Source organism: Candoia aspera, chromosome 5, assembly GCF_035149785.1.
Source record: "Candoia aspera isolate rCanAsp1 chromosome 5, rCanAsp1.hap2, whole genome shotgun sequence".
Lineage (NCBI taxonomy): Eukaryota > Metazoa > Chordata > Lepidosauria > Squamata > Boidae > Candoia > Candoia aspera.
Window position 1 is genome coordinate 35,835,855 of NC_086157.1, and position 16,343 is coordinate 35,852,197.

The following is a 16,343-nucleotide window of genomic DNA, read 5'->3' on the forward strand; positions in this document are numbered from 1 at the left end:
TGAGGATGGGAAGAATTGAAAAACTACAAGGAGATTGATTTGTGCTGTATGTTAGGGTTTCCTGTATCTTTTTGTTGCCCAGGATTTTTAGTTGTCAGGATTTTTGCAGCCATGATCTGGTAGCCCTAGTTATGGTGAACAAATTTGTGAGAAGAAAAGGATCGGCTAGATATTCTGTGGACTTTGGAAGAATAGAATATATCTGTAATCACCAGATCAAGAGATTGATAACTGCAACTTCCTCTTAGACATTAAACAATAATGAAACAGGGGCAACATTATTTTCTTCCTAGAATAATATCGAAGATGGCCCCTTTCTTTAACTCCATTTCTTGGAAACCAGCTTTGCGGAGGAGCACATTTAACTCGGCTGCTGTTCGTTCTTTCCCTTCAGTGAAGAGCAACATTTTTAGGGAGAAGTTGTGGGCTGTGGAAGGCCCTCTTCTGTTTTCATCAAGAAGCATTTCTATTATTAAGACGCCACCACCTGTTTCAAAATATATTTCAGTGATTTAGAGATGAGAAAATACTATGACTTATTTCAACAGCCTAATGAACATTACATAATATTTTGAACATATCCCAATTTATTTTTTGAATCCTTCTTTCAAATATGATACATTCATTCCTGCCAGTGGTCAACACAGACCAATATATTGTTGTTGTTGTTATTCCACCTTTCTTCCAGAGCCCCAGGCAGTGTGCAAGGCACTCCCTCCTCACATTTGTCCCCACAGCAGCAGCCTCATAAGTTAGGCTGAGAAAAGAGAAAGTGACGGTAGAGAATATTTGTAGATCGGGGTTGGGGTGTTTGGTTGCAGGAATTATCTGAGCTTGATTTTTCACTGGCAGACAGTTTGCTTACAGTGCTCCAATCTTGGGATGTGACTGGCCCAGAGTCACCCAGTGAGCTTCCATGGCTGAGGGTAGACTGCAACCCTGTGTGAATTAATGTCCTGAACCTTTAAAACCAGTCTTTAGACTACCATCTTGTTACCGTCATTGCCAATTCACTGCCATAGCAAAAACATTTTCTGAAGGCCTAATGAAGTGCAATGGTTTCCATAGGTAGTATACATATACTACTATTTAGTAGTGAGCAAGGACTGTTGCCAGCCGCTGGGCTGACAAAGTGTCCCAGGGATACAGTGAAGGGTCCTATTAGTTACACCTTTTGTAGCACAGCCACTAAAATACAAATGAACCAGAGCTGCACAACACAGGCCCGTTGGGTTATAGAGCAGAGATAGCAGCTAGAATCATTCTGGCACCACAACCTGTCCAGCACTGTGGCTGAATTAGTTATCGCAAGACGCTCGTTCAAGGCCCAGGAAAGCTGGATGGTGAATATGAAACTGACCTAGATTAGAGGGGTTCAAAATCTGAGCCAAGTATGAACTTCGCCAGGTCCCTAGCAGGTTCAGCTTTCTGGGATGAAACAACACCTACCAGGTTTGCAGGCCTGGTACACTTTGCTTAGCAGCTGCAAACATTTCTCATCCGTCCAATCATGCAGAATCCTGGCCAAAATGCACAGGTCTGCTTCAGGAATGGGATCTTTAAAAAAATCACCTACAAAAAAATAAGTAAAATCTCTTTAAGCATCATGTCTTCCAGATAGTTCCAACACAATACTATGTTCTTCCTTTCAAAACCAGACATTTGTAACCCAGTCTGCCCATCTCCCTGCTAATGCGTCTTGTGCTTGGCAAGACACGAGCAAAACCCATATGGAATATTGCAGCACATCCTCTTTTACCTGCATGGAAAGTGATCTGGGATTCTTCTGAAACCAAATTATGTTTCTTTGATGCTTCCACTACTTCAGGGAGGTCAAAAATTGTCACAGTACATTTCGGGTAGAGTGAAATTAATTCCTTAGCTAAGCCACCCGTGTTTCCTTAAAGAAAGAACGAAATGTAATTAAATAACTGCGAAACAAAACCTTGTGCATGTCTTGCTTTCCCCCCCAGAACTCTCACCCCCATAGTTTTTTGTACAGCTGCACATCAGATTAATTGGAATCCAATAATTCCAAAGATGAGGCAAACGTCTTTCAAATTTGCTATGCTCTTCATCTAATGGAAAAGAACTACTAACAGGGAAAGAAAACCAAGATTGAGGATTTTTTTTTCTCAGCCTTCATATGGTCCTTCCATGCTCCGAGCTCTGAGATTTCCTTTGGATGAATGCAAAAACATTGGCATTTGAGGCAGATTAAATGGAAAAGCACACTGAACATCTCAATGGGCACCAAGTCCCATATCATCTTCCATCACGGCCTCTTGCATCCCCAAAATGCTTCCCAGGAAAATCCAGTTTTAGGGTCCTTTATTTCTCAGCCTGCTATCCTCTGATTTCAGTTTCTTCACATCCTCGGCTATCATGGAAAAAGGCAGGGGAAGATTGCTTTCTTCCAGAACTGTCACTCCTTTTCAAACAACCTCTGCCAATTTCTCCGCTGATTGTAATATTAGGTCAGAGTGATCAGTTAATTATCATTTTAAAATGGAGGTATTTGTCAAAGTCTGCTATAGACATCCCCAAGTGGTTTTGACCTACTAAGGATTTCTACTTTTCCAATTGCAGATTAAAGGATTTGTAAGAGAAACTAAGAATTCATCCAGCCCATTGGCCCAATACGTAAAGCAAGATGGCAAAGCACCTGTGGTACTTGTTGGAATTGTCAGGGGTCAACTCAGCATTGTCTCACAAGCATAGTAAGAGAGCTTATCTGATAGGTGTGTCTCTATTGTGCTTGTGGGAAGTCACATGGGTCACCTGATTTCCTCTTCCTCCTCCATCTTGGGCTTGGAGATTTCACAGTCTCCATTACCTTGTGAGCAGACATGCAAGCAGGAGGACCGCAGGCTTGCAGCCCTTCCCCTACCATCTTGCTTGGACACAGACTTTCTATTCCACATAGAAAGTCCAAGAACCAGTGCTGATGAAGTGCTTTCTACTATGAACCTACCTGTATCCAGATCTACTGAATAAAAGTAAGCTACCTCTAACTGCTGTGTGAAGACTGAATTTATTTCTGAATTTAATTAAGCTTGATGTGCAAGTTCTTTTTTTTTTGGTTCACGCTTCTACTCTGCAAGATTGCTGTTAGCTGCCTGGAGTTCTTTTATTAACATTTTAAAAATCCATCAAGGGTTATGGGCCCAGTACAGACCAGTACAGAGGCGGTGTTCCACCCAAGTGAGACTGTCATCAAAAGAAACTCTGTGAGTTTGCAACCAAGTATCAGATTGCACTGCCTGGAGAGAAAGTCCTTTTATAATTGACTAGGAACTTGCACTTTCTGCTTCCCTGGCTGCACTGGCGGTGAGAGTGATTGTGCATGGGTTTGGCTGCGAGTGACTGCAGCCAAGCCTAATTGCGGTTTTGTTAGTACAGTATCAAACACATCAGCTACCTGATCGTGATTTTGAGGTAAGCGCAAAAGCACATCAGCCAAAAAGTTTTTCCGACCTGGTATATATTTGAACTGAAAGTTAAAGCAACTAAAAAACTGAGCCCAACGAATCTCCTTAGGGCTGAGACGACGGGGTGTGCGAAGGGCTTCCAAATTTCTGTGATCAGTCCAAACCTCGAAAGGGCATTTAGCACTTTCGAGGAGATGCTGCCAGGCTTCCAAAGCCACCTTAACTGCGAATGCATCCTTTTCCCAAACATGCCAACGGTGTTCTGTCTCAGAAAATTTTCTAGACAAATAGGCACAAGGTTTTAGATGGTTCTCAGAGTCCCTTCATAATAAAATAGCCCCAATGGAAGAGTCAGAGGCATCCACCTGGACCACAAAGGGTCGGTCAGGGTCAGGATGCTGCAGAATGGCTTCAGCGGTGAAAAGAAGTTCAAGTTTGTCAAACGCAGTTTGGCACTCATTTGTCCAATTTAAGACTGCCCCAGGGTTCTTAACTTTGCGTGTTTCACCCAAACCCTTAGTACGGAGCAAATCAGTGAGAGGTAGGGCAATTTCAGCAAACCCCGGGATGAATTGCCTGTAGAAATTACTGAATCCTAGAAAACTTTGTAATTGCCTCTGGGTACGGGGACGTTCCCAAGTTAGAATCACCTGGATTTTAGCTGGATCCATTTCTATACCTCAGTTGGACACTCGGTAGCCCAAATAGTCAAGTTGTGTCTTGTGGAACTCACAATTGGAAAGTTTAGCATAGAGCTCGGCATCCCTAAGCTTGCTTAACACCTGCCTAAGGAGACGTTCATGTTCCTCCTCGGTTTCAGTATAAATCAAAACATCATCCAAATAAACTAAAACACCTTGGAACAAATGATCATGTAACACTTCGTCCTTGAACAGGCAAGATAACCCAGACACATTCCATTCTCCTGATTCCACATACAGAGCTTGGTACAAAGTTTCAGAGCAGCTCCCTCCCAAACAGAAACACGGGTCAGCGCCATGGCATGGGAAACATTATGATGTTTAAGATACACTGAAACAGTGAACATGACAATTTATGTTATAGGCTTTCAAAACAGTTTGGGTGCACTGTGAACAACCGCCAGCAGATGTCAGCCTCACCTGTCAGCAGCAAAAGGAGGACAACAGTGCTACCACCTGGCACAGATGTTCTGCGCACCGTGATTTTAACTCAATTTTTAGAATGAAAACTGAAGGCATGGTAAGAGATCTTGAAATAAGCAACCATGATAAATGCCAACATTTGAAGACACAACCACCACACTGACCCAGAGGGAGATAGAAGCCCAGGCAGAAACTCTACCAGAGTCAGATGACGAGGCTGATGATGCAGAAGGGGTTGAACCACCAAGTGCCACTCCTGAACCTACTCCAATATGCTCATCACGACCCAACAAAGGAGTTCCAGCCGAGAGACTCACCTACCTCACAAGGTTGTTGTTACCAAAAGAACCTGCATTGTGGAATGAAGTGCAGCAAATGCCACCAGATGAAGCAAGCAATTGGAAGAAAGCAGCCCAAGAAGAGCTAGGGGCTCTGCACAAGAAGAACACATGGACTTTGACAAAACTACCGACAAGCAAGAAAGCCATAGGATGCAAATAGGTTTTCAAAGCCAAACAAGATGAAAATGGAGAAGTACAAAGATACAAAGCTAGACTAGTCGCAAAAAGCTATTCACAAAAGTATGGACTTGATTACAATGAAAGTTTTGCTCCTGTTGTAAAACATACCACAATCAGAATGCTCCTAAGTCTAGCAGCTTCCAGGAACATGAGTGTTGAACACCTAGATGTAAAGACTGCATTTCTACATGGAGAGAGTTAGGAAGAACTGTACATGCAGAACAAAGAAGTAGAAGTCAAGCATCTGGGCAATGCCAGCTACTACTTGGGGATACAGATTGAAAAAGAAGAAGTTGGAAGCTTTCTTCTAATCCAGAAGAAAAAGATCCTAGAACTGTTGGAGAGTTTAGGACTGGAAAATGCCAATCCTATGCCAATGCCAATGGAAACAGGTTTCCACAGGCAACAGGAACCTAGTGAACTTCTACCTGAGAACAATGGCTATAAAAGTGCCATAGGTAAGCTATTGTATCTAGCCACTACCACTAGGCCAGACATAGCAGCTGCAGTAAATGTTCTATGCAGAAAAACTAGCACACCCACACAGACAGACTGGACTGGTGTTAAGCAGGTGGGAAGGTACCTAAAGGGCACTATACACCTGAAACTAAAGCTACCAGCCACTGATAATCCTAGACTAGTGTGTTTTACAGATGCAGATTGGGCAGAAGACATTACTGACTGTAAATCCACTGGTGGGTATGTATTTTATTAACATTTAAAAAACTCAATCAGTACTTACCACCCAGATCGTAAATGAGTGGGAACTGGGACAGGTCAAAAGCAGAGAGCACTTCTCTTCCTAGTACAGGCCAGATCTCGTTCATGAAATTGGAGAAAGTTTGCATCTCTTCCTTTGATCTAGAATTCAAATAAACCCAAGTGAATAAATATTTCTAATAGAACTTTATAGCCTGTGATATTGTTGTTGTCGTTACATATCTGTTCCTGTTTGAATGACAGGAATTTGTTTTTTCAGCATCATTTAAATGATGCTAAGCAGGGTTTCTTCAGCAAAGGATCATTACCTTGCCGTGGTGCCGGAGCTTGAGCACCTCAATGATGCCATGAGCTAAACCGTGAAGGGCCACCCAAGACGGGAAGGTCATGACAGAGAGGTCAGACTAAATGTGATCCCTGGGGAAGGTAATGGCAACCCACCCCAGTATTCTTGCTGTGAAAACTAAATGGATCAGTACAACCAGAGATATGTCGGTATACCATCGGAAGATGAGACCCCCAGGGCAGAAGATGGTCAAAATGCTACTGGGAAGGAACAGAGGATGAGCTCAACTAGCCCCAGATGTGATGATGCAGCTAGCTCAAAGCCGAAAGGACGGCTAGCGGCCAACGGTGCTGGTGGTGAACGGCGAATGCAATCTAAGGATCAACACAGCACTGGAACCTGGAATGTAAGATCTATGAGCCAGGGCAAATTGGATGTGGTTATTGGTGAGATGTCAAGATTAAAGATAGACATTTTGGGCGTCAGTGAACTGAAATGGACTGGAATGGGCCACTTCACTTCAAATGACCACCAGATCTACTACTGTGGACAAGAGGACCACAGAAGAAATGGAGTAGCCTTCATAATTAATAGTAAAGTGGCTAAAGCAGTGCTTGGATACAATCCAAAAAACGATAGAATGATCTCAATTCAAATTCAGGGCAAGCCATCTAACATCACAGTGATCCAAATATACGCCCCAACCACAGATGCTGAAGAAGCTGAAGTAGAGCAGCTCTATGAGGATCTGCAGCACCTACTGGACAACACGCCTAAAAGAGATGTTATTTTCATCACGGGAGACTGGAATGCTAAGGTGGGCAGTCAAATGACACCTGGAATTACAGGTAAGCATGGCCTGGGTGAACAAAACGAAGCAGGACATAGGCTGATAGAATTTTGTCAAGACAACTCACTCTGCATAACAAACACTCTCTTCCAACAACCTAAGAGATGGCTTTATACATGGACTTCATCAGATGGACAACACCGAAATCAGATTGACTACATCCTTTGCAGCCAAAGGTGGCGGACATCTATACAGTCGGTAAAAACAAGACCTGGAGCTGACTGTAGTTCAGATCACGAACTTCTTCTTGCACAATTTAGGATCAGACTAAAGAGATTAGGGAAGACCCACAGATTAGCTAGATATGAGCTCACTAATATTCCTAAGGAATATGCAGTGGAGAAGAATCGATTTGAGGGACTGGACTTAGTAGATAGGGTCCCAGAAGAACTATGGACAGAAGTTCGCAACATTGTTCAGGAGGCGGCAACAAAATACATCCCAAAGAAAGAGAAAACCAAGAAGGCAAAGTGGCTGTCTGCTGAGACACTAGAAGTAGCCCAGGAAAGAAGGAAAGCAAAAGGCAACAGTGATAGGGGGAGATATGCCCAATTAAATGCAAAATTCCAGAGGTTAGCCAGAAGAGATAAGGAATTATTTTTAAACAAGCAATGCATGGGAGTGGAAGAAGATAATAGAATAGAAAGGACAAAGGACCTCTTCCAGAAAATTAGAAACTTCGGAAGTAAATTCCAGGCCAAAATGGGTATGATCAAAAACAAAGATGGCAAGGACCTAACAGAAGAAGAAGAGATCAAGAAAAGGTGGCAAGAATATACGGAAGACCTGTATAGGAAGGATAACAATATCGGGGATAGCTTTGACAGTGTGGTCACTGAGCTAAAGCCAGACATCCTGAAGAGTGAGGTTGAGTGGGCCTTAAGAAGCATTGCTGATAACAAGGCAGCAGGAGATGACGGCATCCCAGCTGAACTGTTCAAAATCTTGCAAGACGATGCTGTCAAGGTAATGCATGCTATATGCCAGCAAATTTGGAAAACACAGGAATGGCCATCAGATTAGAAAAAATCAACTTATATCCCCATACCAAAAAAGGGAAACACTAAAGAATGTTCAAACTATCGAACAGTGGCACTCATTTCACATGCCAGTAAGGCAATGCTCAAGATCCTGCAAGGTAGACTTCAGCAATTCATGGAGCGAGAATTGCCAGATGCACAAGCTGGGTTTAGAAAAGGCAGTGAAACTCGGGACCAAATTGCCAATGTCCGCTGGATAATGGAAAAAGCCAGGGAGTTTCAGAAAAACATCTATTTCTGTTTTATTGACTATTCTAAAGCCTTTGACTGTGTGGACCATAACAAATTGTGGCAAGTTCTTAGCGGTATGGGGATACCAAGTCATCTTGTATGCCTCCTGAAGAATCTGTATAATGACCAAGCAGCAACAGTAAGAACAGACCATGGAACAACGGACTGGTTTAAGATTGGGAAAGGAGTACGGCAGGGCTGTATCCTCTCACCCTATCTATTCAACTTGTACGCAGAACACATCATGCAACATGCTGGGCTTGCGGAATCCAAGGCTGGAGTTAAAATCGCTGGAAGAAACATTAACAATCTCAGATATGCAGATGATACCACTTTGATGGCTGAAAGCGAAGAGGAACTGGGGAGCCTTATGATGAAGGTGAAAGAAGAAAGTGCAAAAGCTGGCTTGCAGCTAAACCTCAAAAAAAAAACAAGATTATGGCAACCAGCTTGATTGATAACTGGCAAATAGAAGGAGAACATGTAGAAGCAGTGAAAGACTTGGTATTTCTAGGTGCAAAGATTACTGCAGATGCTGACTGCAGTCAGGAAATCAGAAGATGCTTAATCCTTGGGAGAAGAGCAATGACAAATCTCGATAAAATAGTTAAGAGCAGAGACATCACACTGACCACAAAGGTCCGCATAGTTAAAGCAATGGTTTTCCCAGTAGTAACATATGGCTGCGAGAGCTGGACCATAAGGAAGGCTGAGAGAAGGAAGATCGATCCTTTTGAACTGTGGTGTTGGAGGAAAATTCTGAGAGTGCCTTGGACTGCAAGAAGATCAAACCAGTCCATCCTCCAGGAAATAAAGCCAGACTGCTCACTTGAGGGAATGATATTAAAGGCAAAACTGAAATACTTTGGCCACATAATGAGAAGACAGGACACCCTGGAGAAGATGCTGATGCTAGGGAGAGTGGAGGGCAAAAGGAAGAGGGGCCGACCAAGGGCAAGATGGATGGATGATATCCTAGAGGTGACGGACCCGTCCCTGGGGGAGCTGGGGCTGTTGACGACCAACAGGAAGCTCTGGTGTGGGTTGGTCCATCAAGTCACGAAGAGTCGGAAGCGACTGAACGAATAAACAACAACAACCAGGGTTTGGAAAAATCTGTATGTGATACATAAAACAGTCCTGCCATTTCAGTGGGCAATGTTATAATGTTCTCAAAACAAAGCAGAATCATACAGCAGCTCTAATTGCAGACACGTCCTTTCCATATTAAAAAGAAATGCCAGGTCAATTATTCCAATATGGTGATGATGATGATGATGGGTCAAGAACATATGAGAGAGAAAACACTGACAGTGTGAATATTACTCATATTTTAGTTGCCCAAGAAACAATTATTCTATTAATGTCCACTCTTTAAAATATTAGTTTTACCTGTAAATGGTCTCAAAAACCTTGTTTGAGGGAGTGCCATATATTGATGAAATCTGGTTTTTCCCTTCCCTAAAAGACATTAAAAAAAAAAGGAAGTTAGAAAGGAATAAGGCCAATAATCCTGGGATTTTCTTCTGCACAGAAGTAGATCCTGAATGTCTTGCAGTATTTTCACAGTTCAAAATTTATTCTAAAGATTACATTATTAAGCCAGTTCTCCTTCACTCTTTTAAGTACAGTGCAGTACAGTGCACACTGCATCTCTACTGTACTAAGAAATAAGTTGTACAAGAAACATTTATCAGCCTGGTAAATTAGGTTGGTTGGTGGAAGAAACCCCCCAGATGAAGGCAATAACCCCAACCCATTTCTACACTGCTGCCATTTCTATGAATTACAAGTTACCAATCCTTTTTTTGAAAATTTTCTTCTAATACTTCCCTCTGCACTGGTTTAAACGAAGATTCAGGGACAATCTCAAATCACAATGCTTATGAATTCACCATTGATGGATCTGTAGGAAAAAAATCCCCCCAAATCTTTTTGTCTTAGGATTTACAGTGGAACAGAGTAGCTGAAATAGAGCTGTTCCTAAGTAAAGTCTTGGCTGCCTTTCATTGCAGAGTTTCAGTGTTGTGAACAGGGGTGGTTACTCTAGTAGTTGGTCAACCTGATGTAGACTGGAATGATATACAGTAACAAGGAACATGTTAATATTGTCATACTTTAAGAACCCTGTAACACTACAAAGAAGTTTTCTGTGAAAGAGCCTGATTTCTGCTCTTTTACTTTTTATTGCTTAGAAATTATTCTTTGAGTTTTGTCTTCTCAGTTGCTGCTTTTAGCTTTACTTTAATTGAAATATGCCTCTTATGATCTAAGCTGATTCTATAAGCAAATTTTGAAAGGTTTGTTTGTTTTTTGGATTGGCAACATCTTCTAATAATTACTGTTTTGATGTAAACTATAATTACATTATTGACTTTGCATAGCATTCAGGATAGACAATCTAGATAAATGTCAAATAGTTTTTTTTAAAAAAATTATATAAATAGATTATTAAAATACATCAGTATTTTCACTGTGTATGAATATGGTTAAATCCCATTAGAAACCTCTTATACTGTCACTACAAGTAAATAATTCTTCCTATTTACAAAAAGTTACCTATCAGTCATAAACTTCAATTTCAGTTCTTTATCTTATGGAAATGGCTCCATGGCACAACTATAAATGGTTGCTTTGATTGTTTTTATTATTGTTAGGGTTAGGGTTTCTGTTCCAGTTTCTCTGGTGCAAGGCTTTGATGGCAGGTGCTCTGTGCTGTTTAATGGTGGAACCAGTTAAAATAGAGGGAAAAAAGAAAGGAATAATGCAGTGGCTGTTCATCATTTACTCCTGTTCTGTTTTCACTTTGGCATACATGATGTAGTGCATTCCAATTTAATAAACATAAATAAATTCTTGCCTTATTAAAAAAAATGTCACTGTCTTGAACTGTTCCATTGAAGGGTAAAAACTCCTTAAGTCAAGTTGGGCTCCGGATGACTATATGGAGATATTCATTTGGTTTTCTTGGCAATAAGAAACAAATTGGTATGGAGAAACAATTCTCTTCTGAGGTTTTCTAATCAAGTCCAACCCACCATAGTTTTTATAAGATCAGTCAAAGTCAACCTGATTCTGCCACTGCTGGTATTGAAAAATTAACATCAATTAACTGAGATTTGATTAAAGCTAAGGGGAAGTTGTAATGGATGTGCCTGTGTAGGACCTTAGAGCAATAGAGTAAATCCCATGTTCTGAAATGGGAGAAGAGAGACTCTAAAACAATCCAGAAAGGCAGAAAATGGTGCTACTGCTTTACTTTCATAAAAGAGGGAAAATAAGAAAGAACATCCTTTGGTCTGAGCAGGCCGGTCCAGTGATGATGATCCAGTGCCATTGCAACTAAGTGAATACGTGTGAGAATAACAGATTCCATATCCTGAATGTGAAAAACCCTTAGTTCCTTGTGGAAAAGGCTCTAATAATTTTGGTATTAAGATGCTCTTTCATTGCCTTTCTGTCTTTACTTTACTGGCCACCCACTGGACCTCTTTACCTCACCGCATCAGGCAAATATTGCAGTGATGGATACGAAACGTCAGACTGGAACTTGATGGAATAAAACTGAGACTTTGGACTTGATTTGGCCAGGTAGAGATTGGTAAAGTCTGTATTTCCATAAAGATCTAAAAGAGAAACAAAGATTACTGGTTTCATTGCATATAATTGCCTTTCAATTCACTGCAGTCATACTTGCAATATTTTTTAAACTACTTCTTTAAAAAGAAACTATGCTGTATTTATATCAAGCGTATCATAATAAAATAAAAATATAAGAATAAATAACAGGTGCAAGCAGATTTTTTATTATCCCTAAACCAAAAAACTTTTTTTTTAAAAAAAATCACCCATTGGCCAGTACAGGAGATGCATTTTTAAACAATAATGTATTTCTTGACAAATGTGTATAGTTGACCGAATTACAGTTAATATGTAGCATGATGCTAACTATACCCAAAGCTCTGTGGGTTGTCTCTGGGCTCTCCTTTGTGGCTGTGTTCATGTATGTTCTCCAGTTCACCTCTAAAACTTCTTCTACTTTCCCACCTTTCTACAAGCTGCTTAATGTTCCCCCTGCATTTAATCCCACAACGGCAATCCTGTGAGGTAGGCTGGCCCAAAGTCTCAAAGTCAGTGTCCATGGGGGACAATGGACTTGAACCACCACCACCACCACCCCATTACCTCACACAAGACTGTCCTGTCTGGCCTGGGACTTCTGGCAGCCTCCCTCTGAAACCTCTTGGGCTCTGTCAGGCTCAACAGGCGCAGCCACTTATTGCCCGCTGTTATGGTCCATAGCGGGTGGCCATTCCAGCTGCTTCCCACTCCCCCTGGGATTACCTTTGCCATCCTTCCACTCCAGGGTCAGGAGGTTTAGCCCCACACAGGCCTCCATCAGCCTCTGCGTCCCGGTGTGGCTGGTGCCCAGGCGCTCAGCGACAGCCGTGGAGGAGAGCAGCTCCCCCGACTCCCTCAGCAGGTCAAAGACGCCCAGCTCAGAGGCAGTGGAAATGACCTGGGAGGAAGGGGAGAGCAGGCTGAGGGCTGTGGCGTTCCTCTCAGCTCACGCCCAGCGATCCCAGAATCGGTCTGGGGGGCTTCCTGAAGGAGGATTCCTGCATGACTACACATGGCAAGCAGCCCTGCCAGCTATTGGAGCAAGAGGAGAAAGGCCATGCGCAGAGATCCACTCCTTTGTGAAGCCTCATCCCCTCCATTTTGAATGACTGAGGGCAGCAACACACATACAACAACTAAAATTCCTCTCTTCTTCAGTGCTGTGCTTGGTTCAACTTATTTGTGGAGGGAACAGCTTGCAGTTTAGGGACAAACCTACACACACACACACACACACACGGAGTGAAATGGCTGGTCCCTCTCCAAGATCTGAGGGAATAGGATTTTTCCTTTCGGGGCCACACTTCTGGAGAAAAACCTTTCAGCCTTGAGGGCTGCAGGGACCATGTCTGTTGATGCGTTGAAGCACTGGGAAGGGAAGATGGTCAGAAAGAGCAGCATCCTTGGTGGGGAACAAGGGGGGACAGAAAGAGAGATGCGTCATTGCACCACCATGATGCAAACCCACTGTTTTTATGTGTTTGTTACTGTTGGGGGAATATCCCAGAGGGAAAAAAGTGCTAAAGAAAAGAATATATGATCCTACCTGGCTGAGAAAAAACAAACAGATCCTACATAAAATACAGGAGCAATCCATCGTGGCACCAAAATTTTACCTCGTAAAGAAGATAATGATTCTGCCTCTTTCTTCAGGCTACAACAGTTTGCCGAGTTAAAAGAAAACCTTAGCTAATGTTTGACCAAAAGTAATTAAACCAATAGAAGAAGAAATGTACTAGCTGCCTTCTACTATAGAAAACATTGCTGAAACCCCAAAATTCAGCATTTGAAGCTACTTGAAAGAAATTCAACCACAATTTAGCAAATGAAAAGGAAGTCTCAAGAGTTAAATGCTAGAGTCTAAAGTATTAGATATGAGATCATGTTGCAACAAGATTTTGTTGCGACATTAGTGCTAAAAACATGAAGGAGGGGATATATTAACTAAATTTAATAAATTAACTAAGTGATTTATTCCCAGAAGTTAACAGTCGTCCTCGGACATGGAAGCTGTGTACCGAATATGATGCTTTAATCATCTGGGTAACAAAAAGCCAAGAGACATTATTAAACACTGTTCAAGAATTGATCTACTTCTAAAGCATGGTCAAATAAACTTTTGTCAGCTGAAATTGGACCCATTTTAATTTCGTACTGATACGAGCGTATTTGAACAAGGAAAGTAACCTCTTGGTGTCCAGTGAAGCAAGTCTGCTCTGAAGACACAGCAAAGAATCTTGTGGTCTTTTCATAGCTGACCATTTCATTATAAAATTAGGTTGGGACTTCTATTGTTTTCACAACCATTGAGAAGCTGAGAAATTGAGAGGCTTTTGTAGGTTCAATGTTAAGATTTAATATTTGCGAGCATTATCCACCTTACCTTGAAAGTTATAGAAAGCAGAAAAGAAACAGCATTAAACGTGTTCCTAGTTAAGTGGCAACAACAATATGTTGTTAATGAAGTCTTATATGCTTCAAGTCAACATAAATTTCTTGTTTCAGTTTGAAACAACAAGAGCACCCAGAACAATAGAATTTTGACAATGAGTCCATTCCTTTGTCCAGCTATCCTTTGTCACAGCAGAGTGACTAAGTGCAGCACATGGATAGCAGTTTTCCTTAGCTTATTTGTCTGGGGAGCTTAGTAACACACTTCCACATACACACTTTTGGAAATGAGAGCCGCTTTCTGCAACCTGTCGATTTCTCACTTTTTGGTCAAGGAAGGGAAAAAAGACACAAAAATCCCACTCCCCAAATGGGACAAATTTGCTTTCAGATTTCAGCATCTCAATCAGCACATATATATTTCTTGCAGCATGTTTTTTTTCCAAGACTCATATGATGAAAGAAGAACATATTTGAACCAGGAAAGTAACCTACTGATGTCCAATGTAGCACGTCTGCTCAGAAGACACAGCAAGGGATCTTGTGGCCATTCAGTGGCTGACCGTTTCATTACAACGTAAGCTGTGATGATTCTATTGTTTTCAGAATAATTAAGAAGCTGAGAAACGGAAGGTCTTTCGTAGTTTCAGTTTTACAATTTAGTATTTCCATGCCTTACCCACCTTACCTTGAAAGTTACAAACGAATGCTGGTACTGGAACAATCTTTGAATATTTTCAATTTCTTCTGGGGAACTCATTGTTCTTGGCTTCTCTCAGACCCAAGAGGACACTTCTTCAGCCGGATCACTTGTTATTTCTGAGTGTAAAATCGCAAAACATAGGTGCCCTTAAGAATTTGTTCCAGGGAAAATGGTGGATTTTAAAGAGCGTTATTAAAGAAAAAACAAGGGCACACTTAGAAGGTTTTGAAAAGTCCCTCAGCAAAGGCTCCTGAGTACATGTAGCTGCCCTGGCATTAGAAGACAGAAGTGGACAGAAGACAGAAAGAGAAGAACCGGCTTTTTTGTTTCAGGAAAATATGCAGAATGAAGGTTAAGTCCGGGTGAACAATAAGGAGAAACATATTCTAGAATATGAAAAGTGGGGAGTAGATTGTAAAAGAAAAAAATTAAGTTTCTTTGAGAAAGATATGGGACAGTGAATTTCAGAGAATTAGAAAATGTTAATACTTACATTTAGAGAGTTATTAGGAAATAGAGAAGGGGGGCATTGAGAAGGGCATGACACCAACCACCTAGTTTCAGAACAAATGTTTAAAGATAGAACCTTAAGGTCTAATGCAGGATTTAAAAGATGTTGTGCCCAAGACTTTGAATATTAATATACTATTATTGCAATAATTAATATATGTACACACTGCAGAAAATCTACAAGATTTACTACTTAGTAATTTTTTAAAAAAATTCAGACCTATTTTTCAAATTATATATTAGCTTAGCTATACTAATCAAGACGGGGGAAATGTAGAAATCATTCAGTTATATAAATAGAATACCCCTATTTATGACCTGCTTTTTCCAACCTCCTTTTTTTCCTGACTTTTACAGAGTCTAATTTTAAAGCTGTAGATACTATACATTTTCCTCGGCAAAGCTGGTGTAATTCTGTACAAAGGAAAAGATGAGAAAAAGTGGAGAGAAAATCTGAGATTAGTAGTCTCTTACAGATAGCACAGCCCGTGGTTCACAGACGGGAAGTTCTGAGTTTAGTGGCTGAAGTCTTCTCTATACGACAGCTGAGAAGGAGAGGTTACAAGTCAGTCTCTCAAGTGATTGTTTCATGAGATACTCAGGGTAAACCTCCATTTCAAGCAAAGGAAGAGAAGGCAGAGAGTGGGTATGTATCTGCAGAGCGCAGGGACGTCCCCAGGTGCTGCCTACCTGATGTGCCAAACCAGTTCTGATCCTGCCAGCTCTTCACTGCAGAGGTAGGAATGGATAGTGCCCTCAGGCCCCAAAGATCATTTCCCCCCAGGAAAACTTTGGTTTTCAATGCAAAAAGAACCACAGCACAACAGCTCTCTGGCTTCCAAGGTGTCCTCCATCTAGGATCTCCCTTGCATTTTCTCCTTTATCAATTATGTTTAGTTTCTTCTTCCCTCTGAT

The 16,343-nt window shown here is 41.4% G+C and overlaps 1 protein-coding gene across 1 annotated transcript; it reads right to left on the reverse strand.

Annotated features, from left to right (window-relative positions):
* Positions 1-162: 162 nt before the first annotated feature.
* Positions 163-16,090, reverse strand: LOC134498716 (acetylserotonin O-methyltransferase-like). Its single transcript, XM_063304946.1, has 9 exons — positions 15,903-16,090; positions 14,904-15,034; positions 12,548-12,722; positions 11,700-11,829; positions 9,596-9,664; positions 5,819-5,937; positions 1,760-1,900; positions 1,450-1,572; positions 163-487 (listed from the first exon to the last, which is right to left on the reverse strand). The coding sequence occupies exons 2-9, from the start codon at positions 14,973-14,975 to the stop codon at positions 279-281; spliced, it is 1,038 nt and encodes a 345-aa protein (XP_063161016.1). The 5' UTR covers positions 14,976-15,034; positions 15,903-16,090; the 3' UTR covers positions 163-278.
* Between the last annotated feature and the right edge of the window lie 253 nt (positions 16,091-16,343).